Raw genomic sequence first — 26,393 nt, 5'->3', positions numbered from 1 at the left:
GAGAGAGGAAGAATGGTCCAGTGGTTAGGATAAACTCTGCTCCGCCACACGTTTACAGTTAATTGTTTCTCTATGCCTCATTTCCCCATCTACAAAATGAGGATAATAGTAGTTCTCTATCTCACAGAAGTGTTGTCAGGACAAAACACACTGGGGACTGTGAGGTGCTCAGATACTGACAATAGGGGAAATAAAGCCAATTAATGAGAACTACGTATTAACAAAAAAAAAATCAACTCAGGAGCTCCTATTGTACAATATAATATTTTATTATTAACAAAGATAGTAAAAACAAAACTATTAAAATATATATATATAAAGTTTTCAGTTTACAAACAGAACAAGAGAATAAAGAATATTTAGTGTGTTTCTTCACAGAGGGTATTTCAGATTTTTCTCATTCTTTATCTCAGCAGCAAGAATATTGTGTGCTAAAAATAAAAAGAGAACACTAAAAAAAGAACATCCCTTATGTAGGCAATAAATTACAAATTATAAAATGCAGAAGACACAATATAACAAACACGTTCAAATTTCAATATACGTTGGATATAACAAGTAACTTTGGTTTATCAGAACTACAATTTCTTATTCAGTGAGTATTTACATGAGCTTTCTGTTATGCCATTTTGCTTGAGTGTTCAAACCACCCCCCAAAAAAGCTGTTCAAAGTGGAATGTAACAGCCTCACTGTACATTATCAAAGTGGATATGTCACACTAAGAGCCTCCTGTTACCAGTAAGGCAAAATGCAGAAGAGCCCCATAGAATGTATCAACATTAGGTTACAGATGGAAGGTGAAATCCTGGCTCCACTGAAACAGCAAAACTCCCACCGACTTCATTGGAGACAGAATTTCACGCAAAGGGCCCTGTCCTGCAACCTTTATCCACACCAGTCATCTTACTCATGTCCACTGTCCCACTGAAAATGATGAGACCACCTCCGGTAGTAAGGACTACTCTGAGCTGGGGACTTGGGCCCTAATACCAAAAAAATCTAAAGAAAACATGTCATTTCTATATATACAAACAGACCATTAAAGCATGAAAAAAATTATGGCATATGGAAAATGCATTATTGTCCTGTTTTAAGTGAAAACCTCATCTGAAGGATTTGCATGTTAATATTCAAAAGTTGCTTTTTCTGCAAGATCATACTTCTCTACAGAGAATCTTTAACACTGGATTTTTAGAAAAATGAGCTTTAGAACATGCTGTCCTTGTATACTTAGACCTTTGTTGTGCCTCCTCACTGTGGGTGAGTGGAACACCACTCCAGCAGAAACTCTGGGAAGCATCCTTTCTGAAGTGGAGCTGCACCTCCTGCACCATTCTTGTACAGAATGCACAAAGGCTGTATCTTTTTGAGGAGAACAGTCAGTGAAAAAGTTAGGCAGGGTTATCTCTGCCATTTCTCTTTGCACTGGTGCTGACACAAATCTCTCCCACTCCTGCTATCCTTTAGCTCAGCTCTGTATAGTGATAGAGATTTTTGAACTACCCTATTCTGTTTTCTCAGCACAGCCCTGGGTGGGCATCATTTTGCCACCATTAGCTGAAAATAGAGGAGGAAATTAGGTAGGATTAACTAAATTGGGAGGGAAATAGAGTGGCAACAGCAGACCATAATATTGAGGTGAATAAACTGACAATTGGAATGTGCTCATGCGAACTGAAATCTGGGGGTGGATCTGACCCGGCACCGGATGCCTTGCAGAGGAAGAGGAAGTTCCATCCTCCCCAGCCCAGCCGGGCCTAGCAGGGTAGGAGCCATGACCGTGTCTTCCGCAGTCCTGGTCCCACTCCACAGTGATTTACATCTCTGCCGGCTGCCCAGGGCACCCGAAACATACTGCTGGGAGGGCTGCATGACTGCTTTTGTGGCTTCCCTTTGCTTACTAGTCAGAAAGTCATTTTTCTGTGGGGAAACAAAGAAGTCTGCAGAGGACATAAATTCTGCGCATGCACAGTGGCGCAGAATTCCCCCAGGAGTAATTATTCTATTAGGGAATATAATTTAGGATAACTAAAAAAAAATACTTTGTTTTAGAAAAGGTATTGCCAGTGTGTCAATTAGTTAGAATGGAAGGCCGTATCCATGTCCTCCCAGATATAATAGGACTAAGCTATTCTGGGGAGTCTCTCGAAGAGAACCTGGTGAACCCAAGTAGTTCCTCTAGGGCAGGCCCACTTTTTACCTTGCAGTAATAGGTTAGTAGGTTACCTTAGCGGTCACCAAATGAAATTAATAGGCAGCAGGTTTAAAACAAATAAAAGGAAGTTCCTCACCCAGCACACAGTCAACTTGTGGAACTCCTTACCTGAGGAGGTTGTGAAGGCTAGGACTATAACAGCATTTAAAAGAGAACTGGATAAATTCATGGTGGTTAAGTCCATAAATGGCTATTAGCCAGGATGGGTAAGGAATGGTGTCCCTAGCCTCTGTTTGTCAGAGGATGGAGATGGATGGCAGGAGAGAGATCACTTGATCATTGCCTGTTAGGTTCACTCCCTCTGGGGCACCTGGCATTGGCCACTATCGATAGACAGGATACTGGGCTAGATGGACCTTTAGTCTGACCCGGTACGGCCGTTCTTATGGTACTCTGGTAAACCCGGGAACAGGAAAATAGATGAGCTATTCTGTGGGTACGCTGGGTCTGTTTTGGGGGTAACAGTAGGTGTGCAAAAGTAAAGGTGTCTCTCCTCTCTCATTTGTGGAAGGACCAGACACAATCTTCTCTAGATGTGGAGGTTATATTAATGCTTATATTATCCCGTAATGACTATTGCTCAGAAGGAAATGATGTCATCTTAACAGCACAATATTGTTGATCTTTTTGGTATGAGAAGGAAGCACTTCAGTTATCAGATTTGTGCAACAAACAAAACAGTAGTTCTTAATGTTCAGTTTATAAAAATAAGTTATTTACAAGATTTTTAACTACAAAATAAATCACTATAATTCCAGAGTCCTTTTCAGATTCAGTGTAGAAACAACCATAATACAGTGCTAAGATTAGTACATCATGAGACATTTACACATTAAAGATATCCACAGATTTGTATAACTTTTAATTATTCTAAAGGACACAGCTGTTTAAGATGCAGTTACTTTAAAAAGAAAAAGAAATGTTAATAGGAAGACTGAAAAATGCTAGTGAAGCAAATTAAATTTTTATGTTTCAAAATAATGCAATCATCTTCCATCAATTATTTGTACTGATATTTAACAGCATTTTCATGTATTGGAAGAGAAAGATTTATTTCTCTCATTTCTTTTTCTCTTAAGTTACTGCTGACCTGCCCAGCTGAGTGCTATTAGAACTTCAGTTTCCATTACTCTCTTATGAGGTTATTTCTAGACCTCCCCACTATGTAGTGTAACTTTTAAGTGCAAAACAAGGGATATGTATGTGGTATTTTTACAAGGCACAGAGCATCGGTAATCTCCAGTGTAACACAAACCCATAACAGTTTCATAAACTGAAATCATTCATATAGAAATTGTAATCTTTCAAGGATTTGAACTGTTTCCAGAATCCTGATCTTTTCTAGTGTCTGAAGCTGAGTGGACAAGCATTGATATGGAGTCGCTGGTACTGCCTGGTTGTGAAACACTGGGTAGCTGTGAATTACTGACTTGTAGTGGATGAGTTTCAGTAAAATCACTTTTAGGAGATACCCTATACGTAATTAAAAACAAAAACAAAAACAAAAACACACTGAAACAATTTTAAGCATATAATGTTTTAGACTGAAAACACAAACACGTTTAGCAACAAAACGGTAATATACATTAAACTTACAACACTCCTTTTAAAAGACAATAATACAGTTCTGAATACTCTTTCCTTAGCCATTTAATAGGCTTGTGTGTTCCTGAGTCCAGATGGTCATCACTAATGTTTTTTATGCCAGCTACTCATCCAAAGAAGCTGTATGGCAGCCACAGACATCTTGGCAAGCATTGGATAGGGAATGCTTTTCAAAGCCATGCAGTGCTGTTCCTTTATTTGTCTTAGAGGTCACTATTCAGCAATATAAGTAGGGTTCTACCAAATTCACAGTCCATTTTGGTGAATTTCATGGCCATACGATTTGAAATTTGGTAAATTTCACATTTTCAGATGCTTACATTTCACAGCGTTGTAACTATGGGGGTCCCGACCCAAAATGGGGTTGTGGGAGGTCACAAAGCTGTTATAGGGGAGTCATAGGATTGCCACCCTCACTTCTGTGCTGCCTTCAGCAACCACAAAGTTTCCTGCAGCCGCAGGAGTGTTCCAAAGGTGGAGGTGGGTCCGATCTCCCCCCTTGCTGCTGGGAGTGTCCCAGCCAGGGATTCCTAGGTGCAAGTCCCAGCCGGGCTGAAAAGAGACAAGACTTGTCCTTCCTCTGCATAGTCGCTCTCGGTCGGGGATCAGACCAACCTCCACAAATCTCCTCTGGCTGCAGGAACCTCCGGGGCTACTACCCAGTCCCAGAGCTTCCTGCAGCAGGGGGAGGCACTCAGAGATGGGTCTGATCTCCCCCTCTGCCCCAAGAGCAGTTGTGCAGGGGAAGGACAAGTCCTGTCCCTTTTCAGCCAGGCCGGGACTTGCAGCTAGGAGTCCCTGGCTGAGTGCTTCCAGCAGCACGGGGGAGATCAGATTTCAAGGGGAAAGGATTAGTTCATGGTCCAGAAATTGATGGGGCCCTAAATATAAGGCACATCCTACCCCAGGATAATAGCTCTAGTACTTCAAACCTCTGCTAGAAAAAAATCCCCAAACCATATATCCTCATATAGAAACACATCACCTGCATGGTCATGTGGCAAGTAGTTTATCAGAATTAACTTTTCCTTGCAGCTATTGTTAGTTATTGGACAATCTGTCTTCAAAAGGAAAAAGGACACAAAAATATACTATAGTATGGTAGTATGAACATACACCAGAAAACTGAAGTCCAAAATTAGATTAAAAAAACAAATCTTACCTTCCTTCATACATTCTTTTCACACTCTCAGATAAGCTAATCATATCAACTGTGTTGTCTGCCTTGCTGCTCTTTTCCACCTGTTCCATAGCCAGTTTAGAAGTAGATAATATTTGTAGGACATGTTCACCACCAGCATTCTCCCCCTTCTCCACTTTCTGGGTGGATGTTCCATCTGCTGCCATCTCCTTCTCAGAAGTTTCTCGAGGGGTTTTAATTTCTGTGAAGTTCTCTTGGCTTAAGTAATCAAGGTTAGTAATAGCCACTGCAGAAGTTCCATGATTTGTTGTAGCACCTGTACTAGTCCCCATAGACTTCGAAATAACCTTCAGTTTGTGTGAACTGGATTTGTAGTGCTTCTTTTTATGTTTAACTTTAGAATTGTGCTTCAAGAAAAATTCACATGATTCTTGCAACACTCTTCGGCTCTCACTGATTGGACTGAAAAACAAAAGCATATGACTAGTTCATCAAAGATCATTTAGACTCAGCGGAAGATTGCTTCTTATTCCAAAATGTGAAGGAAGTAACAAAGGGGGTGGCTCTAATGTAACAAACCTGGCTCTAATGTTAACCAATTTTGATGATTGGGAGGCAATTATATATGTGGAGCAATTAAATTTACAGAAATAGAGCAAAATCCTACATGCCTCATTCTTGCAAATAGTTCCAATAACTTGAATGAGATTAGCCATGTGAGAAAGGAGAGCAGGATTAGCTCATAGGTAGCTATGTCACCAAATTAAGTTTTCCTAAAGCAAAAAACTTTGTTAAAAGTGAAAAAAGGTAAATATTATGAAATAGGCAACATTTTTTAAATCACTTAGCTGAAAGTAGCTTACAGCTGAACCATAAGACAGACTTATACGGGAAATGGAAAAGTAGGAAGATGGAAAGGAAGCTATAAGCTCACCATCCTGGAATGCAGACTTAAAATAAAAGGAGCTAAAGAAAACCAAAGTAATGTGGGCTGGGCAAGTCCACAGAAATAAAAAGAGTTCTAAAAATACATCCACAGTTTAGGAAGAATATAGGAAATCTAAAGAAAAATAAATCAGGGGAAAAGAAAAGGATACAATAATTACAAGGGATGAGACATACACTTATAGTCTGCTTATACTGAAAAGGATATGGCCCCATGCATCTCCTACAAAAGAGAACTCTAGGTAAGTTTAAATAAAGGAATGGAATTACTCGTGTGCAAAAGGGGACAGAAGATGACACAGCGGTCTGAAACAATAGAAGAAAAAATTAAAGTAGGACATTAGAAATAGTAAGAGAATTCGGGCAGCAGAGTAAGCTACCAAGAAAAATGGTGGAAGGACTATCACTGCAAGATATGGTTAAAGTATTAGTGAAAATGATATAAGCAGCAGCCCTGGAAAATGAAAGGAGCCACAGTTGATGGACCAAGCAGTCTTCCCTAATCTAAGTGAAAGCTACAGCCATGTTAGTCAGTGTTAAAAGCAGCAAAATCCCTTTTGCTCAATTTAAAGGACCAAATCAGTAGGGAAGTATGTTTTCTACTTTATTAGGGCCCAATCATGTAGTCATTGCACAGATAAAACTTGAATTGACTCCAGTGGGAATTTCACCTATGTCAAACTGCAGGATTGGGCCCAGAGAGAGTGAACAACAACATTTTTTCTATATTACCTGACATATATTTAAAGGGACACATTACAAATACATTTTTTTAAAGCTTATCAGTACCACACACAAAGAGCTGATCTTACTCTCTCTTGCGATTTCTGTTGAAGAAACTGGCCCATTCAGAACAGGTCTTTTTACTTCCCACCCAGAATACTGGAGAGATGCCAACAATTAACGTCATCAGGTACTTCATGAGAAACAAAAATATTTCTGGTCTGGCTAATGCCTTTGCCTGGAAGATAACAAAGTTTAACAAACAAACGCACACATAGACACACGCACACTTTGACTCTTGACAAAGTGGAGAAAATGAACAGAGATCATGTACAAGAGCATACTGAAGTACTTTCCGTTTTACACCAGCTATGCTACACTGCATTCAGACACACTATGGACTGAACTAAAACATGCACAGTCAAGTCAGATCTGGTTAATCTTCGCTTATGGAGATGTAGCTGAAGATGTGGACAGAAGGTGAGGCATAAGAGGAGAATTTTTAAAAAACTGGAAGAAAAGATTATTTGGAGGGGGGAACAGTATTATTAAGCAGTTTCTCCAGTGACACACTGCATATTTGGGAGCTTCCTCTGGATACAAAGGAGATGGAGTGGATGAGTTAGAGTTAATTACATGAATCAGGATTTTCAGAGAGCCTCAGGACAGTATACAGAGGTGAAAGTAAGCCGGTCCAGTTTGGTCCGGTGTACCGGCAAAAGACAGCACACAGCCAACTGTACCAGCAGGGGGCAGCTTCCCCAGGCCAGCAATCTAAAAGGGCCCTGGGCTCCCAGCAGCAGCTGGAGCCCCTGGACCTTTAAATCACCAGAGCCCTGGGGCTCCGAGCCCCCGCCACAGCTACCACTACCATGGGGCTCCGGCGGTCATTTAAAGGGCCCAGGGCTCCTGGCCCCTGCTATCACAGCCAGAGCCCCATGCCCTTTAAATTGCTGCCAGAGCCCTGGAGTAGTGGTGGTGATTTAAAGGGGTCGGTGATTTAAAGGCCCTGCCCCTTCTGCCTGAGGCCCCTCATCCTTGCTCAGGACCCTGGCCCTGCCTACTGGTAAGTCCCTTAAGTTACTTTCACTCCTGACCATATACCAGCGTTTTCTACTGTTTATTGCAACATTAATCCACCTGTGTGCAGAACAGGGTCACAGTTCCTGAGATATTTAACTCATTAAGTGGTTATTTAACTTCCTCTCCCAAGCCCCAAATGTAATTTATGTTTTCTTGATTAATCCACTTGTCTCTGTATCCTGGCCTTCAAAGCACTAGTCACTTTTTGTTAGTGAGGTACCCATAATTGTTGAAGCTGAAGCTTTTGATTTTGTTTTGAACTAATCAGGGTAAAAAGAGAAGGCGCTCTGTAATTAATAGGTTTTTGTCAGTGGAAAACAACAAGTACAACACAAAGGAACAGATCCAATTGTAATATTTTTTGGTATAATATTTGATTGCATATGTTTGTTCTGTTGCTATTTACTCTCTCCAATAAGCTAAATAATCCTTGATAATTACGTCATTAATTTCTTATTACCTGTGCTGCTATATTTAAGCATTGCAAGGCAATAGATACCTCAGCTCTGAACTTCCTTACTTTGGAGCGTTTAAGTTTAAATTGACAAGGGGCTCAATGCCTTATCCTCTGAAGACAGTGGATATTTTGTCACTGACTTTAACTGGGAGCAAGAATAAGAATTAAGGACTCAGTCCTATGAGGGGCTGTACTCAACTCTCATTGACTTCAATATGAGTAGAGGGTACTCAGAAACTTGCAGAATCAGGCCCTAACGTTCTAAGAATGTTGTGTTTATTTTCCTTGTTTTATGGTAGCTCATTGCGGTATAAACATTAATGGTGGGATGCAAGGCAACTGAAGTTTGTAACTTGACACGAAAAACTAACAGTTCTCTTACTGATATTTCCTTCTTAAACACCAGCTCATAAATAGAGAGACACACAAACCCAAAATTACTTGACATGATAAAATTTCATGCATTAGAAACAAAATGTAATCCATAGAGGAGTACTGCATATGTGCAGTTGGTATGCATATTAAAGTCTTTCTGAAGACAATTTTTAAATCAAAAGTCCAATTTTAAACCTGATCACAGCAATTTAAGCTATATATTTTTTAAATTTCTAAAACTTAAGTCCACATTACCAAAAATCAGCTTGCACAAATGTAGTCATAGTTATGAGAAATAAAGAGTGAAAAGCTCAGTATTTTGTACTTGTACAATTTAAGAAAAGACAAAACTGATTTTGGTCAGAGCCACATTTAGTTAAAATGTTCTAATTCGAATGGCTAAAATTAGTTGCTTAAAATCCATATCTAGGTACATATGTCAAGGCAGCCTCATTTTCAGAAATGCTGAGTAACTTTAGGCACCTAAATTAGAAAATCTGGGGCAGTAGTTTTTAGGAATAGCTGCCTATTATGTAGAAAATTTCCACCATGAACAATTGTTTTTACAGTTAAGTTCAAATAACTTAAAAATTTTAAATTTAAACTCATTACTCTAAAAAGATTTTAAGTGCTAAGTGCCACCAACCTGATTAGCTGGAGATTTCAACATAAATATTGGTTGTCAGTTTATTTAAATTTTAACTGGTCTATGAATTTTATATTGTGTATATTTCATTGGCTTTCTTAACCTACAGTCTACTCACTAAATGTTGTTACAAATATCATAATGCATCTCAGTGCCTTTTTTATGTTAACCTTACAATATGAATTATACAAAACATTACTCCTTACCTGGTAAGGACAGGGAATATGGTACTGATCACAATGGTCAAAGACCCAAGTGGTCTCCCAGATTCTCCTATACATCTGCTCATAAACATAACATCCAAGAAGTGCCACCAGTGGTACCAGGTATAAGCCACTAAAGACTCCAATTCGAATCATAAATTTCTTTAGCTTTTCTTGGTTTCTGCCATCATGCTGTATGACTTGCCGCACATGGTTTAAAGAAATAATTCCAGCTAAAAGGAGAGAGAGACCAACAAAAACACAAAAGCACAAAGGCAAAAGGACAAAGTATCGAGATGCATCCAGGTCATAGAGACCAACAAAGCAAACTCCACTGATATTGTCCCCTTCAACTTTGTTCATTGCAAGAAGCATAATGGTGAGAAAACCAGGTATGCCCCATGCAACTGCATGAAACCACATTGCCTTTTGTTCAATGGCTTCACAGCTCCATTTTCTTCCCGCTGCTAGGAACCAAGTGATCGTAAGAATCACCCACCATATTGTTCCTCCCATAGTGAAAAAATACAAAACCATAAAAAGGACAGTGCAGGCTTTGTTTTGAGAGCCAAGAACAACTGTTTCACCAATTTCTAACTTTTCATCTGCCTTGTTACAAGCAGTTCTATTTCCCAGCAAAAAGCCAAAGAAGTACATCAGAGACACTATACTGTAACAGACTGAATAATATATGATTGGCCTCTCTGGGTATCTGAACCTTTTAACATCAATCAGAAAAGTTAAGAATGTGAACAGAGTAGCACAAAGGCAAAAAATTGAAACTATTCCAATGAAGCTTTTGGCAACATCCAGCTCATAATTTTTTAAGTACATATTGGGACATGGGGGTGCACACTGATCAATTCCCAAAAACTTGTAGCCTTGTCCATTGGAGGTCTGCAGATGCCGTGGACACCAAAATCCATAGTCCCTTCGAGCCTGCCCTGGGGTCTTCTGTGTTCCATGGACTTTTGTGGTTACAGCAGCAGTGACAGGAGCACTTTCATCACAATCCTCCAGTCTACACAGATTAAGAAAAGTGCATGAACATTAATACTCTTCCACTATCAAGTGTTCCCTTATTTTACTGCTATTCTTCCTTAGTGTGAAAAAAACTGTTTCCAAGTAATACATTTTTATACATGATCCAAAACTTAGCTTAGGAGAACAAAATCAGGTGGCACTTAGAAAATACTTTTAGCAGAGTCAAATAAAATCTTTAATGTTAAGTTTAGAACAACAGTTGAACACAAGCTAACTATTCTTTACAAAACCTTGGTTTTGTATTCAGTTGGTTATGAACAGGGCTGCCCCTGGAATTGTGCCGTCCCAAGCATGTGCTTGGTTTGCTGGCGCCTAGAGCTGGTCCTGGTTATGAAACACTTCAGATTCTTAAATTTAAAAGAGACATTTTTCAGTTGTTTCTTTACTGGTCTTACTCCACATCAAAATTGTTTAGATATATATGTAAACTCGTGAAAAACACCCATCATAGATTTTTATATCAGGTTGACAAATTATTGATTGAGATTCACAAGCTCCAGTCTGAATATAGGAGTAGAATACTGAACATCTGGGATATACAGATGGAAATATTATTGCTTTTATTGGACCAGCCCAATGTTTAACTGCTGACAATAGTGGTTTGATTGTGTTTCAAATCACATGCTCTTAGAAAGCTCTCTTCCCATGATACCCAGTGGCTCCACACTTCTTCCTGCTCTTGTTCTCAGCTCTGTAAGGCCCCTTCCTGTGCTAATTAATTTGAAATTGAGAGATCAAGACTATGAGATGAAAGAAGGGATAAACAATTTAGGCTAGTGGGAATTTAGAACATTCTGTAGAAGTCCCACAGTAACAGCAGTGTAAATCCATTCAAAAAGGAAAAGACTCATTATTAGAAATGGAGAGATAACCTTTTTAACATTAACTCTGCCTTCACTAATGGATTTGTTTGGTTTTATATCAGTTAACACTTTACCTCAGGGGAAAAATATTTACAGAAGCAGTCAAATCGTGAGGACTGTCTGTCATAGAACTCATAAGAACTTTGATATTCATAATACATTACTGGAAATTACCTAACTGAAAGAAACAGGAAAAATAAAAGGAGAGCTAGTATAAAAGTTGAACACAATTGTAATTATTTTTTCCTCTAACTTTAAAAAAAAGTGAATTTAAATATAGCTTGTGACATTTAGAATTTGATTGGACAAAATAACTTAATCTGTTTTATAATGACTATTTCTCCATTAGCAGATGGACTTCTTTTGGCTAGATTATGCAATCTTTGCTCAAGTAGGAACACACATTCAGAATGGGTCTACTCATGTGTGCCACTACTCACCAATGAGTCTGAGTCCACAATTTATCCATGAGAATGAGATTAGATTAAGAGTGCCTCTGTAAAAATGGCATGGCAGAGTTCCACGATCATGATTTCTCAGTGATTTCCATAACAAATGTGCTCAGTTTAAAAGTAGAAAGGTTTTTTTCCCCCTAAATGCCAATGGACAAACTCAGCTTGGGTTCTTTGTTTCATCACCACCATTAATAAAGGTTCTTTTAGACAAATTAGCTTGGCCTGAGAATTAGAATCAGATTATTCGGGTTGGAAGGGACCTCAGGAGATCATCTAGTCCAACCCCCTGCTCAAAGCAGAGCCAATCCCCAAATACCCCCCTCAAGAATTGAACTCACAAGCTTGGGTTTAGCAAGCCAATGCTCAAACCACTGAGCTCTCCCTCCCCCATAGAGACTGAGTTTATTTTAACCATACACCAGGCACCAATACAAGCTTATCTCACCAACATACCAACTTGCTTTATCCTTGTTCTGGTGGAGTCATCTCTAAGGAGTCAGGAGTGTCTATCTTAGGGTTCTCATTAGTGCCTGTCTTTCTTAACACTCTCTAGGCTCATTCAGTCTTTGGCCTTTCTGAGGCTGCCAACAACAGTGCCAGTTACTGCTGACTCCAAGGGTATTTTTTGTGCTATGGACTCTGTGTTAAGAACTGGACAGAATGTGTTAAGAACCACCTCACTTCACATATGAGCAGTAGAAAGTGTTAACTTTAAGTCACTATGGTCAGTAATAGAATAATTTAGAGATGCAGTGGTTCCTGGAAAAAACTGAGTATTTGATTTTAAAATATAATTTAGAAAATATACTGAATCTCTGAATAAGATTCTAAGATGGCTAATTCTACAGAACAATTCTGAGAGAGGTTTGCAGCTCTGCAGAGAGGCGGGGTGAGAGTGTGAAATGCTGCAGAGCCTGAATATCCCATGGGCCTCCATACCATGTTTCCATGCTATTGCTCAACCTGTCCCCTGCCCTTGGGTCCATACTATCACAGACTCTATTCCCTGTGGCTATGCACAGCGAAGAGGTGACTTATCATAGTCTACAAGTGCCTAAATGGGGAAGAGATTTCTGATAGTAGATGGCCCCTTAATCTAGTAGAAAAAGGCATAACGAGCCAATGACTAGAAACTGAATCTAGATAATTCAGACTTAGAAATAAAATATGTACCTTATTTAACAGTAAGAGTAATTAACCATTGGAACATCTCACCTAAGGATGTGGTGCATTCTCAATCACTTGAAGTCTTAAATCAAAACTGGATACCTTTCAGAAACAAAATTCTATAGTTGCCAACAGAAATTACTGGGTGAGGTTCAATTTCCTGTATTATGTAGGAGTTCAGGCTAAATGATAATGATTCCTTCAGGCCCTAAAATCTATGAGTTTATGATTATCTCTCTGGGGGCTAAAAGAAACAAACAAAGATAAGATTTTTGTGAAATACTGAATATTGGCATGCAGCATAGATAAAGTAATGGGAGGTTTAATTTGTTCAGCTAAGTGGTTAAGATTAAAATAAAAGCCTTCTGGTACTTAGTGATGTGTAGACAGAGTGATTTATATTTCATAGTACTCTATGGTTACTCTTTGGGGGCTGTAAGACTTTGGTCTAATTTCAGTTGTTGGGTTTAGTGTGTGAATGTGTGTGCTGGGTGGTGTTGATGACCTGGGATATAAGGAGGTTAAGCCTGGGGAGTTCTGCACCACTGCATGTGTGCAGAATTTATATCCACTGCAGATTTCTTTGCTTCCCTTCAGAAAAGTTATTTTCTAACAGGGAAGCAAAAGGAAGCTACAAGAGTGGTCACATGCCCCTCTCCAGCAGAGCAGGTGCGTCATTTCAGGCACCCAGAGCAGCTGGCTAAGAGGTAAATCACTGCAGGGGGTGGAGCTGGGTACTCCCCAGCCAGTGACTCCTACCCTGTGCTGGGCTCAGTTGCTAGTCCCAGCTGGGGTGGGGGAGGATGGGACTTCTTCCCCTGCAAGGAGCAGCCAAAGCCGGGTCAAACTCACCTCCAAAAACCTCCCCCAGCTGCAGAAAACTCTTTACACACATCCTATTTCCTGCCACATTGCTTCTCAGCTGTGTGGGTAGAGGTCTCTATATGGGAGCTACTCCCACTGCCCACAACTTGTGCATCTAGCCCCCCGCCCCCAACACAGACCTCTGTCAAGCCTCCCCCCACCCCCCCCGGCATCTGAATCCCCACCCTTCCAAGCCTCTCCTCCTTCATCCAGATCCCAACCCCTGCTCCCAGACCACTCCTCACTGAGCCCCCCCCACTCAAACCACCATCCTCCTGCAGCTGGACCACCCATCACAGAGATCCCCACTCTCAAACTCCCATCCCACCAAGCCCACTCCCCCAGCACCCAGACCCCACCACTGAGGCCCCTACACCTGACCCCCCTGCTGAGCCCCATCCCCCCGCCCCCACACACACACCCAGACACCCTCTGCTAAACTCCAACCACCTTCACCTGGACCCCTCTGCAGAGTTCCATTACTTCTGAACTTGGAAACCCACCCCTACCAACAAGCCCCTGTGCATCCAATCCCCCCACACCTGGACTCCCCTAAAGCTGCCCGCACAAACTGCCCCACACAGAACCCTCTCAACCCACACCTGGATTCCCCCCACACTAAGCCCCTCCACATTTGGACTGGCCAGGCTGAACCTGCCTGCCCCATACCTGGTGCGTCTGGCATGGAGAGGCAGGGCCCTGTGGTGTTTTGGGGGCAGAACTGGCCCCTGTGTTGTGCCAGGGTCAGGTGCTGCCTCCTGCTGAGTCTGTCCTGGGGGAGGGGCTGCAGGGTGATCTCTACCTCCATGCAACCAGTGGCCTGTGCTCCCCACTGCTATGTTGCAGCCTCCATATTTATTTATTGACAAATGCAATTTCCAGAATTTTATTGAATTTTAAAATATTGTGCGCAGAATTTTTAATTTTTTTGGTGCAGAATTCCCTCAGGAGTAAGTAGGTCACACTGGATGATATGGTGGTCCCTTTTGACCTTAAACTCTATAACTCTTCATAAAACCTCTGCTAAGTAGGTAAGTATTATTATCCTGTTTTACAGATAAGGAAGCAGACAGAAATATATGTTTTAAGCATGTTGTACTGAGACAAAATCACTAAAAGGAAATTCAGAAGATCAATTTAATAAAGTTTGAAGAGTAATTTCTCTCTTGCTCAGGTAACCTCTCAGGGTCCCCACTGATGTGTGGGCTACTCTGAAGCAGATATTAACACATTCTCTGTCTTAGACTTTCAGTTCAGCTGTGGGTCAAATCTGGAGTGTTTGAAAATGTCACCTTCATTGCCTGTCAGATTAAAAGGTACTACACCTGTTACATTCCAGTTCCTCCGGCCAGGTGATCCCAAAAGTGTCTAACAACTGTTTACAGTCGGAGTACACTCTCTCACAAAGTCTTCGACAAGGGTGAATCACATGAATTTGCTTCACGCAGGCAGGCACAAATGCTTTACACAGAAATGTGTGGAAATCTGGAGAACAGTTGAGATTCACAAGAGGAAGAAAAGGCTTTAAAAAAAAAAAGAATGATTTTGATTAGAAATTTTTAAAAGAAACAGATCAGCAAATTTAAAAACCATGGACTTAACAGAGACACTGGTTTTATGGATTTGTAACACACCTTACAGCAGGGGTAGTCAAATATTTTTTGTGAAGGTCCAAATTTCTTGGTCAAGGTATAGTCAAGGTCCGGACTCCAGTGGGAAGGGCTCCAGCCTGGCAGAGCTCCATTTAGGGAAGGCGGATGGGGGGCACCCCCCCACCCTGAGTTATGTGTCAGCCCTGGCTGCCGTGACTCCCGCTGTCAGCCCTGGCCACTGGCCAGGGCTCCATTTAGGGAGGGTAGGGGGGCATCTCCCCCCCTCAGTTACATGTCTGTCCTGGGCACCTTCTGGGGCAGTGGGAGCCCTGGCCACCCAGGGGGGTGACACAAAACCGGCGGGGGGGCAGGTGCAGCCCCTGCCCTCCTTAAATGGCACTCCCTTTGACCAGGGGCACACAAAGCATGGTTGCCACAGTTGGGCTAAACTACAGGCAAGACTGAACTGCAGTTGTGCCTTCTGGCCACTTGAGCACGCTGTGGCCCCTGTGGAGCAGACAGTCAGGTGCCTTCACTCCTGCTCCTCAGTCACTGGCGGTGGTGGTCAAAGGATGGTGGAAGTGGCAGCAGCAAGGTGAGTGTTGGTGCAGGCTCCTCCACCTTACCCGCAGCCCCAGCTGTCCCAAGCACACAGCCAGTCACTCTTCTACCCACACAACCCCCCCCCCGCACTAACTGTCCGTGGCCCCCCCAGAGTTGCACAGTCCAGTTCAAAGCCTTTGGCAGTCTGGATTTGGCCTGCAGTCCACCTATTGACTACTCCTGCCCTACAGCCTGCTAACCCTTAATTGTCCACTTCATTTTAAGAGGTCTCTGTCAATGGGTGGCACTCACCCCTGCGGCACCTCCTACTGGTTACTTCAGGAATTAGCTCAAATTCCAACTCGGAGCGCCCTCTGCAGGCCGGTGATCCACTTGTCCTCTGCTCTGGCCCCGTGTCCCTCCCTGGACCCCAGTGCCCTTTTACATGGGGTTCTGCCCCCTGGCAGTAACCCCTTTCTCTTTGGAATTTCCCCCTCCTGGGAACCCCCCACCCTCTATCCCCACTTTGCCTCAGTATTGGCTACTGCCAGTCATTGTCTAGCCCCACGCCCTGGGGCAGACTGCAGTATCAGCCACCCATCATCAGCAAAGGGGTTTGGACCTGATGCCTTGGCCTATCCCTGGGTTGCACCCTACAACCCCAGTACCTCTTGGCCTAATCCTAGGCCACAGCCTGGGGCCTTCCAGGTAGGGGCTCCTCTGCCTTTCCCCAGCACTGCTTTACTCTAGGTACCTTGTCCGGTTCTATACAGCCAGGCCCTTCTCCCTCTACAGGCAGAGGGAGACTCTCTGTGCTCCTGGCTTCTCTGCCTTTTATAAGGGCCTGTTGCTCAGTTTGGGGTGGGGCCCCAGCTGCTCCCACTTCCCCCAGTCAGCCCAGCCCAAAAGGCTGCTTTCTCCAGGCTGTTTTTAACCCCTTCAGGGCCAGAGCAGAGATCCACTCTGCTACAGTCTCCTACAGAATGCGTGAACCCCATGTGTTTAATAATCTGTCCTACGTTGTATTTTAGCTCAGACATGCTAATTACCTTTTCCAGACCTGAAGAAGAGCTATGTGTAGCTTGAAAGCTTATCCCTTCCACCAACAGAAGTTGGCCTAATAAAATATATTACCGTACCTACTTGGTCTCTCTCATATCCTGGAACCAACACGACTACAGCAATACTGCAAATAATTTTAATCACTAATGTTCACATTACACTTTCATGTGGATTTGAAAAGATATTATGAAAAAAGACTTCTTGTTTGACAGTTATAAAAAAGGATTGTAACTTGTGATCTGAATGACTGGAACAAAAGACTTCGGAGTTCTATTAACATTGCTAACCGTAACTCTACTCTGGTATCTTAGCCCAGTGGCAACCTCTCTAATTCAATTTCCCCATCTGTGAAATCAGGATAGTACTATACCCCTGCAAGTATTTTCTAAGACTAAGATTTTCAAAAATGGGTGCCTAAAGTTAGGATCCTAATTTCATAGGTAGGCACCTAAACAAGTGGCCTGGTTTTAAGAACTGCTGACAACCTAGCAGCTCCCATTTACTTAAAAATCTTGGCCATGATATATCACATCATGGGATCTGAATGTCTGAGAATTGTTATGATTAATGTAATTAAGTAACTATTGATTTTCTATATAATATATTCCAAAACTCAAAAACAGGCCAGCGTTTCTCTGTCAAAGCATTCTGAGTTTATATCTTCATTACACAAAGACAGACATTGAATTACTGGTAACCACTTTTACCTAGCAACTACTAGCATAAAATTAAATACAACTTTAGTAATAGCTTAATGCACTGTTGCCAGGCAGATGGGCCTACTAGATGAAAAAATAACTTGTTATGTTATATCAAATTGATTACTAGGTAAAAACATGGTTTAACTTAGACTGCAGTCACATCCACTAGTTACTGCTAATTTTAAGGGTCTATTTGCCATTATATTGACAATATATACCAAGTAACATACCTAAACTAGGACAGCTACTTGATTAAATACATCTGTTTTTGTGTTACTGTAAAAAAACAAAACACATCCTCCAAGATTCAGGTAATATTTGTACTAAGTTATGTCTCCAACTAGTAGTCAAATATATATAGCAGGAAAGTTGAAATAATATATGACCCATATGAAAATCTGTAGATAAATCAGATGAATATGAGGAGTTCTCACAGTGGAATAGAATCTATGGTATAAGCAAATGTGGACAGAAAGGAAGAATTGTTACCTAGCTATTTCTGTCCAATTAATGGATATGTCCCCCAATCCTTATTATACCTTCTGGCAGCTAGAAACAATTCTAAAGCTGTCAGTCAGTGATTAGGATAGGAGAAGTCAATTTTTGACTCTGCAATGGAAACTTTAACATTCACAAGCTGCTTTTCAAACCAAGATGCTTTAACATTCAACAGTAAAGATCCCTTGAGGGAGAATGGGATTGGTGGACATGCTATTTAAGAGAAGATAAATTGACAAATAAACACATTTTTTTCCTCACAAAACTATATGTCCAACAATCTTCATGGTACATAAGTAATAAAAGTTAGAGGTGTGTTTGGGATGGGGAAGATAAAACAAAGTAAGAATAACAGAGAAGCCCCTCATTAAAAATAAAAAATGTTAAGTTGGCACTATGCCATGGAACAGTCTGGCTGTGTGTTTCATCTGCAGATTCCATTACAGAAAGTAATGCTTTATGAAAGTATGTGCACTTGACCAGCTGTCTTTGCAACTGTCTTCTGTTGGAACTCGAAGACTTGAGCACTTTCCGCTGAGGAGGCAGGCACAACTCTGGTATAATGTGCAGCAGGCAAAAAACCCCAGAATATCCAATAGCTTGGTGGAATGCTGGAAACCCAGATTCAAGTCCCTGCTCCAGATCAGTGTCTCCCACCTCCTAGGTGAGTATCCTAACCACCAGGCTATTGGATTTTCCAGGGTTTCTCTAAATTTTGTCAAAACTTCGAAAGGTCTCAATTTTGTCCCAGTATAAGGGACAGAGAAAAATCATTTTTCATCCAACTCCAGCTGGGCTCCAGGCTCCGGGGCAGAGCCAGAAATGAGGTTCAGGGTGCAGGAGGGGGTTCCAGGCAGGGGCAGGGGGTTGGAGTCGGGAGGGGGTGAAGGCTCCAGCTGGGGGTATGGCCAGGGATGAGGGGTTTGGAGTGCAGGAGGGGCCTCCGGGCTCGGACTGAGGGGTTGGGGTGCGGGCTCCGGGAGGGAGTTAGGGTGCGGGAAGGAGGTTCCGACCTGGGGCAGGAGGTTGGAGTGCAGGAGAGGATAGAAACATAGAATCATAGGACTGGAAGGGACCTTGAGAGGTCATCTAGTCCAATCCCCTGCACTTATGGCAGGATGTGGGGTGTGGGCTCTGGAAGGGTGGTGCTTACCTTAGACAGCTCCTGGAAGCAGCCGCCATGTCCGGCTCCTAGATGGAGTGGCCAGGAAGCTCTGCATGCTACCTGTGCCTGCAGGCACCGCCCCCATAGGCTGCGGTTCCCAGCCAATGGGAGCTGCGGAGCTGGCACTCAGGGCAGGGGCAGAGTGCAGAGTCCCCGTGGTCACCCCTGCACCTAGGAGCTGGACATGCCAGCCACTTCTGGGAGCCACACAGAGCCAGGGCAGGCAGGGAGCCTGCCTTAGCCCCACTGTGCCGCCAACCAGCTTTTTAGTGGTCTGGTCAGCAGTGCTGACCAGAGCTGTCAAGGTCCCTTTTTGACTGGGTGTTTCAGTTTAAAACTAGACACCTCGCAACCTTAAAGTGCCACCATTTTAATCACACTCTATTCTAAGGGCTCCCTGCAACCCTCTGACTCCTTCCCTCCTGCCACAGAGTCTGTCATCTCCCCATTCCAGAGATTGTGTGTATCTCCATAACCCTCCTCCTCATACCATGATCCCCCATTCTCCACCCTATCAGGGCTCTAAGTGCCCTCCCATTTCACCCCCTGCAACATGCCAGAGGCTGTCTGCATGTCTCTATCAAGGCCTGTAATGTGAGCAGTCTGATCCAGTGGTCAGAGCCTCAAGGAGAGTCAAGATCATGGTCAGGAGTCATGCCAAGGATCAAACGGAAGTCAGTAACTGGAGTTAGGGAAAGGAAGCAGGAACAAGAAATAAGGCAAGGTAACAGGAACCAGGCAAGGAAAAAGCAACTTGGTGTCAGGGATCTGGTCAGCAGTAGGCCTAGTAACTACTTGCTCAGACAAGGAGCATAGCAGGAACAGGAATCTTTATGCTAAGAGGTGTCCAATCAGCAGTCTGCTGCTAATCAGTCAATCCCACTGAATCAACAGGTGCAGCCCGTTTGCAGGTTATCAGCTACAGTTTGCTTACCTGCCCTTGCAGCATGGTGGTGCAGACGATATGGTTCTTGGATTGGTACACCCACACGCCTGGGCTTGAGACCTATGATATATGACAGTCCCCCATTTGCTTGTATGCTACATGCCAGGGTGTCACTATAGCCCCCTCCCATGCCATTCCTCACACCCCAAAGGAGGGGTTCCATGTGGGCCTCCATTTCAGGGTCCATTATTTCTTCTCCTTGCCATGCCAGGGGTTCTGCAGGAGTCCTCATTCCCTTCTTGTATTCTTATTTCAACCAGTTCTTTGATCTATTGAGAATGACTAAGGCTAAGATTTAGTCATGGTATTTTTAGTAAAAGTCATGGACAGGTCACAGGCAATAAACAAAAATTCATGGCCAGTGACCTGTCCATGACTTTTACTATAAATACCCCTAAGTCTTAGCTGCTTGGGGGCAGGGGAGCCTTAGGGTACCACTGCTTCGGGACAGCTGCTCCAGGACCACCCCCAAGACTGCTGCTGCAACTGCAGAAGTCATAGAGGTCCCAGAAAGTCAAGGAATACAGGTTTATGGAAAACAGATCCTATCAAACTAACCCGGTATCTTTTTTTCATGCAATTACAAGTTTGGTTGAGAAAGGTAACGGTGCTGATGTGATATCTCTAACATAAAATTTTTCCTATCCATCCACACAGCTAAAAATTGCATTTTTTTCATGCAATTACAAGTTTGGTTGAGAAAGGTAACGGTGCTGATGTGATATCTCTAACATAAAATTTTTCCTATCCATCCACACAGCTAAAAATTGCATTTTTTTCATGCAATTACAAGTTTGGTTGAGAAAGGTAACGGTGCTGATGTGATATCTCTAACATAAAATTTTTCCTATCCATCCACACAGCTAAAAATTGCATTTTTTTCATGCAATTACAAGTTTGGTTGAGAAAGGTAACGGTGCTGATGTGATATCTCTAACATAAAATTTTTCCTATCCATCCACACAGCTAAAAATTGCATTTTTTTCATGCAATTACAAGTTTGGTTGAGAAAGGTAACGGTGCTGATGTGATATCTCTAACATAAAATTTTTCCTATCCATCCACACAGCTAAAAATTGCATTTTTTTCATGCAATTACAAGTTTGGTTGAGAAAGGTAACGGTGCTGATGTGATATCTCTAACATAAAATTTTTCCTATCCATCCACACAGCTAAAAATTGCATTTTTTTCATGCAATTACAAGTTTGGTTGAGAAAGGTAACGGTGCTGATGTGATATCTCTAACATAAAATTTTTCCTATCCATCCACACAGCTAAAAATTGCATTTTTTTCATGCAATTACAAGTTTGGTTGAGAAAGGTAACGGTGCTGATGTGATATCTCTAACATAAAATTTTTCCTATCCATCCACACAGCTAAAAATTGCATTTTTTTCATGCAATTACAAGTTTGGTTGAGAAAGGTAACGGTGCTGATGTGATATCTCTAACATAAAATTTTTCCTATCCATCCACACAGCTAAAAATTGCATTTTTTTCATGCAATTACAAGTTTGGTTGAGAAAGGTAACGGTGCTGATGTGATATCTCTAACATAAAATTTTTCCTATCCATCCACACAGCTAAAAATTGCATTTTTTTCATGCAATTACAAGTTTGGTTGAGAAAGGTAACGGTGCTGATGTGATATCTCTAACATAAAATTTTTCCTATCCATCCACACAGCTAAAAATTGCATTTTTTTCATGCAATTACAAGTTTGGTTGAGAAAGGTAACGGTGCTGATGTGATATCTCTAACATAAAATTTTTCCTATCCATCCACACAGCTAAAAATTGCATTTTTTTCATGCAATTACAAGTTTGGTTGAGAAAGGTAACGGTGCTGATGTGATATCTCTAACATAAAATTTTTCCTATCCATCCACACAGCTAAAAATTGCATTTTTTTCATGCAATTACAAGTTTGGTTGAGAAAGGTAACGGTGCTGATGTGATATCTCTAACATAAAATTTTTCCTATCCATCCACACAGCTAAAAATTGCATTTTTTTCATGCAATTACAAGTTTGGTTGAGAAAGGTAACGGTGCTGATGTGATATCTCTAACATAAAATTTTTCCTATCCATCCACACAGCTAAAAATTGCATTTTTTTCATGCAATTACAAGTTTGGTTGAGAAAGGTAACGGTGCTGATGTGATATCTCTAACATAAAATTTTTCCTATCCATCCACACAGCTAAAAATTGCATTTTTTTCATGCAATTACAAGTTTGGTTGAGAAAGGTAACGGTGCTGATGTGATATCTCTAACATAAAATTTTTCCTATCCATCCACACAGCTAAAAATTGCATTTTTTTCATGCAATTACAAGTTTGGTTGAGAAAGGTAACGGTGCTGATGTGATATCTCTAACATAAAATTTTTCCTATCCATCCACACAGCTAAAAATTGCATTTTTTTCATGCAATTACAAGTTTGGTTGAGAAAGGTAACGGTGCTGATGTGATATCTCTAACATAAAATTTTTCCTATCCATCCACACAGCTAAAAATTGCATTTTTTTCATGCAATTACAAGTTTGGTTGAGAAAGGTAACGGTGCTGATGTGATATCTCTAACATAAAATTTTTCCTATCCATCCACACAGCTAAAAATTGCATTTTTTTCATGCAATTACAAGTTTGGTTGAGAAAGGTAACGGTGCTGATGTGATATCTCTAACATAAAATTTTTCCTATCCATCCACACAGCTAAAAATTGCATTTTTTTCATGCAATTACAAGTTTGGTTGAGAAAGGTAACGGTGCTGATGTGATATCTCTAACATAAAATTTTTCCTATCCATCCACACAGCTAAAAATTGCATTTTTTTCATGCAATTACAAGTTTGGTTGAGAAAGGTAACGGTGCTGATGTGATATCTCTANGGACTGGGAATGAGGGATTTGGGATGCAGGAGGGGGCTCAGGGCTAGGTCAGGGTGTTGGGGGTGGGTGGGTTCTGGGACAGTTTGAATGCGGGAGGGGACTCTGTCTGGGGCAGGTGATTGGGGTGCGGGACGGGATTCAGGGTCCTGGCCCTGCTTTCTGCAGCTCCCAAGAAGTGGCTGCTAGGTTCCTGCAGCCCCATGGTGCATGGGTGGCCAGGGAGACTCCACATGCTGCCACCCAGGTCCCTTTTCGACCAGGCATTCCAGTCGAAAACCAGATGTTTGGCAACCCTACCTATGACTCTCTCATTACTGTAACTATGAGTGTTAACAATTCCATTCAAATCCCCCTCTTTCATTAGTCAGAATTCCAACCAGAAGGGAGCAATGCACCTGGAAAAAGATTTTCAAAGCCACAAAGGATAGTTAGATGCTTAACTCCTATTGAAGGCCAATAGGAGCTGGCCACTTAACTGCCTTGTGCCTCTGAAAACAGACACACATGCACGAAGGCAGGTTGTTTTTCTTTATACTTCTCTATGCTTTGGCCTGTTGCAGTTATTTTACACATAGTAGTAAGAGTAGGAGCTTTAAAATAATTTAATTGTTGTAAAGATGCCCTCCCTATTATACTTCTTCCAAGTATGACAGTTTATAAAAAATTTTAAAGTTTAGAAACAGTATAAATATGAAATCATCATTTTAATCTTAATAAAAGTAGCTGCTGTGAAACAAACTGAAGTACAGTGATTTAAAATCTCAGCTTTCCCAAATGGCTTAACAAAACAAAACTCCATCACACTGCATTTTGAGGTCTGAACCTAAATTATGGATGTCACTATCTGTAATTTACAATTCAAAACAATCATAACAGAATGCTTCTATTCTAAGCACTACAGATCTGAAATCTTTGTGCAAAACATTCAGTTATATATATAGTTCTCTCCATGTAGATTATACAGAGCATAAATGTGAGACAAAAATAAAAATACACTGTAGACCTTCAAATAACTTTATTATATACCTCAGATACATAGATTTTAAGGCTCAAAGGGACCACTATGATCATCTAATCTGACCTCCTGCATAACACAGCCCATAGGATTTCCCTGAATTAATTCCTGCTTCAAGTCCAATGGCTATGATTGAACTAGAGCACATCTTTTAGAAAAACATCCAATCACCATTCAAAAATTTCCAGTGACCCATTACACCCTTATAAATTGTTCCAATGGGAGGGCAAACCTCAACTAGCTGATGATAAAATTAACTCAGGGTTCAGGTGCTATGTCCTCCTTCATATATTTGTATTTATATCCATACTATAACAAATGGATATAGCTGGTAGAGCTCTATGCTTTTTGCAAATACAAAACAACATAAAACAACAATGTATAAAATAAAACAAAACCAAATCACTCTGGCACGCCAGGTCAGAGTGCCACCTATGTTTGACCAGGCCAAATCTCAGTCAGTAGCACTGTGACCTGATGCAAAGGGTTGTAGCACAACTCACTCAAATTTGGCCTAGCTGCCCCATGCTTATCGTGATGGAGGGGTGGCCAGGCAAAACCTGTGTAGTACAGCATGCCCCATGTGCCAGGTCACAATGCCCAGAGTGGGCGCCAGGCCCTGTTCCACAGAACAGGAGCCATGTGGGATGAGCATGGAATGGGCTTGCTCCTGAGGGTAAGCTAGCTCTCCAGCCCAGCCTCCCACCCCTGGGAACAGGACCCAACCTCACCTCTCCCCACCCCAGGGGACAAAACAAAATAATACTCAAATATGAAATTGCAGAACTATTAACTGCTTAAATCACCCTCTGTATCAAATGCCTGGAGCAGGCCTGGACAACATGTGGCCCAAAGATTTTGGGCTCACTGTGCAGCCCCCGGGGGTGTGTGAGTAAGCAAGCGGCGGGTGAGGGGGAGTAAGGAGGCAAGCGAGCGGGCAGGTGAGCTGGCATTGGGGGAGGGGCCTGAGGAAGCAAGTGGGCAGGCAGTGACGAGGGGGGGGGCAGGTGAGCCGGTGGCTGGCCCCAGCTCACCACCACTCCGCCTCCTCCCCTGAACACTCCGCCTCGCTTCTCCCCCTCCCCTTTCCTCTCCCCCCGCCCTGCTTCACACAAATCAGCTGTTTGTGTGGGAAGCCTAGGAGAGCAAAAAAGCGGTGCAGTGCTCAGGCCCAGGGAGGTGGAGACGGAGCCGAGGTGAGCTGGCGGGGAGGGGGGGGGGGCATCGCTGCCAAGGAGGTAACCGGAGGGGGAGGGGGAGGCGCAGGGGAACTGCTTTCCACCAGCTCACCTCATTCACCGCCGCTGGGGCGAGTCAGAAGGGCAGAGAACAGGGGGGTTAAATGGGGCAAGGGTCCTGGGGGGGAGTGGAATGTCACGGAGGAGGGGAGGTGGAGGGGGGCGGTCAGGGGACAGGGTGGTTGGGTGGGCAGGAGTCCCGGGGGACATCCAGGAATGAGAGGAGGGGTTGGATGGGGTAGCAGGGGGCAGTCAGGTGACGGGAAGGGGGTGATGGCGCAGGGGTCCTGGGGGGCATCAAAAAGAACCAGAGGTTGGATGGGGAGGAGCGCCAGGGGTGTGGGTGAGCCCAACCCTTATGGGCGTGAGGAGGGAACCTGTTACGATTTTGGGCAGCTCATCAACTGGCGAGGGGGGCGGAGGCTGAGGAGGCAAGAAGGGGGCAGGAGGTGAGTGGCGAGCGGAGAGAGGGGGGTCTGGAGAAGGCGAGTGGGGGGGACAGTGAGCCGGGGAGGGTGGAGTCTGAGGAGGGAGCTACAAGTCGGTGGCTAACTGTTCTAGACTGATCTGGTTGGCTCCCATCCCCTGTTCCGAGGGTTGCAGCTGTCTGGAGGCTGCTTGCTTCTCAGTCACACTCATTCATTCACAGGGAACTGATTAAGAAGTGGGGGGAAGTTTATTCTCTTCTAGCAAAAAGATATTTTTTTTTACCATTAATTATACTACTAGTTGGCTCACTATAAATATAGCCAGGTTAATACCTGGTGTTCGGCGGGGCTCGGAGTGGAGAAGGAGGGTTTTTTTTCGGCGGGGTGGGCGGCACTTGGGAGGGGATTGTTTTCCTAGGGGGCTGGGTGGCACTGGGGGTGGGTTTTTTGCAAGGTCGGGCATTGCTGGGCAGGGGGGGGGGGGGACGATGCGGAGAGGGGGTTCAGCGGGGCCGAGGAGGGGG

At 42.8% G+C, this 26,393-nt stretch overlaps 1 protein-coding gene across 2 annotated transcripts in view; it reads right to left on the bottom strand.

Moving 5' to 3' along the window:
• Positions 1-250: 250 nt before the first annotated feature.
• FZD6 (frizzled class receptor 6) overlaps positions 251-26,393 on the bottom strand; it is a 42,317-nt gene continuing 16,174 nt past the window's right edge. For both annotated transcript variants that reach the window (XM_075063179.1, XM_032772341.2), the window contains exons 3-7: positions 15,113-15,309; positions 9,398-10,415; positions 6,720-6,868; positions 4,984-5,424; positions 251-3,689 (exon numbers count right to left, since the gene is read on the bottom strand). In XM_075063179.1, the coding sequence (XP_074919280.1) occupies positions 3,521-3,689; positions 4,984-5,424; positions 6,720-6,868; positions 9,398-10,415; positions 15,113-15,309 (1,974 nt within the window). In that variant the 3' untranslated portion in view covers positions 251-3,520. The remainder of the gene's footprint in view (positions 3,690-4,983; positions 5,425-6,719; positions 6,869-9,397; positions 10,416-15,112; positions 15,310-26,393) is intronic.

The sequence above is a fragment of the Chelonoidis abingdonii genome, chromosome 2 (assembly GCF_003597395.2).
Source record: "Chelonoidis abingdonii isolate Lonesome George chromosome 2, CheloAbing_2.0, whole genome shotgun sequence".
NCBI lineage: Eukaryota > Metazoa > Chordata > Testudines > Testudinidae > Chelonoidis > Chelonoidis abingdonii.
The sequence above is the reverse complement of the archived record's forward strand: the minus strand, read 5'-3'. Positions and strand labels throughout refer to the sequence as shown.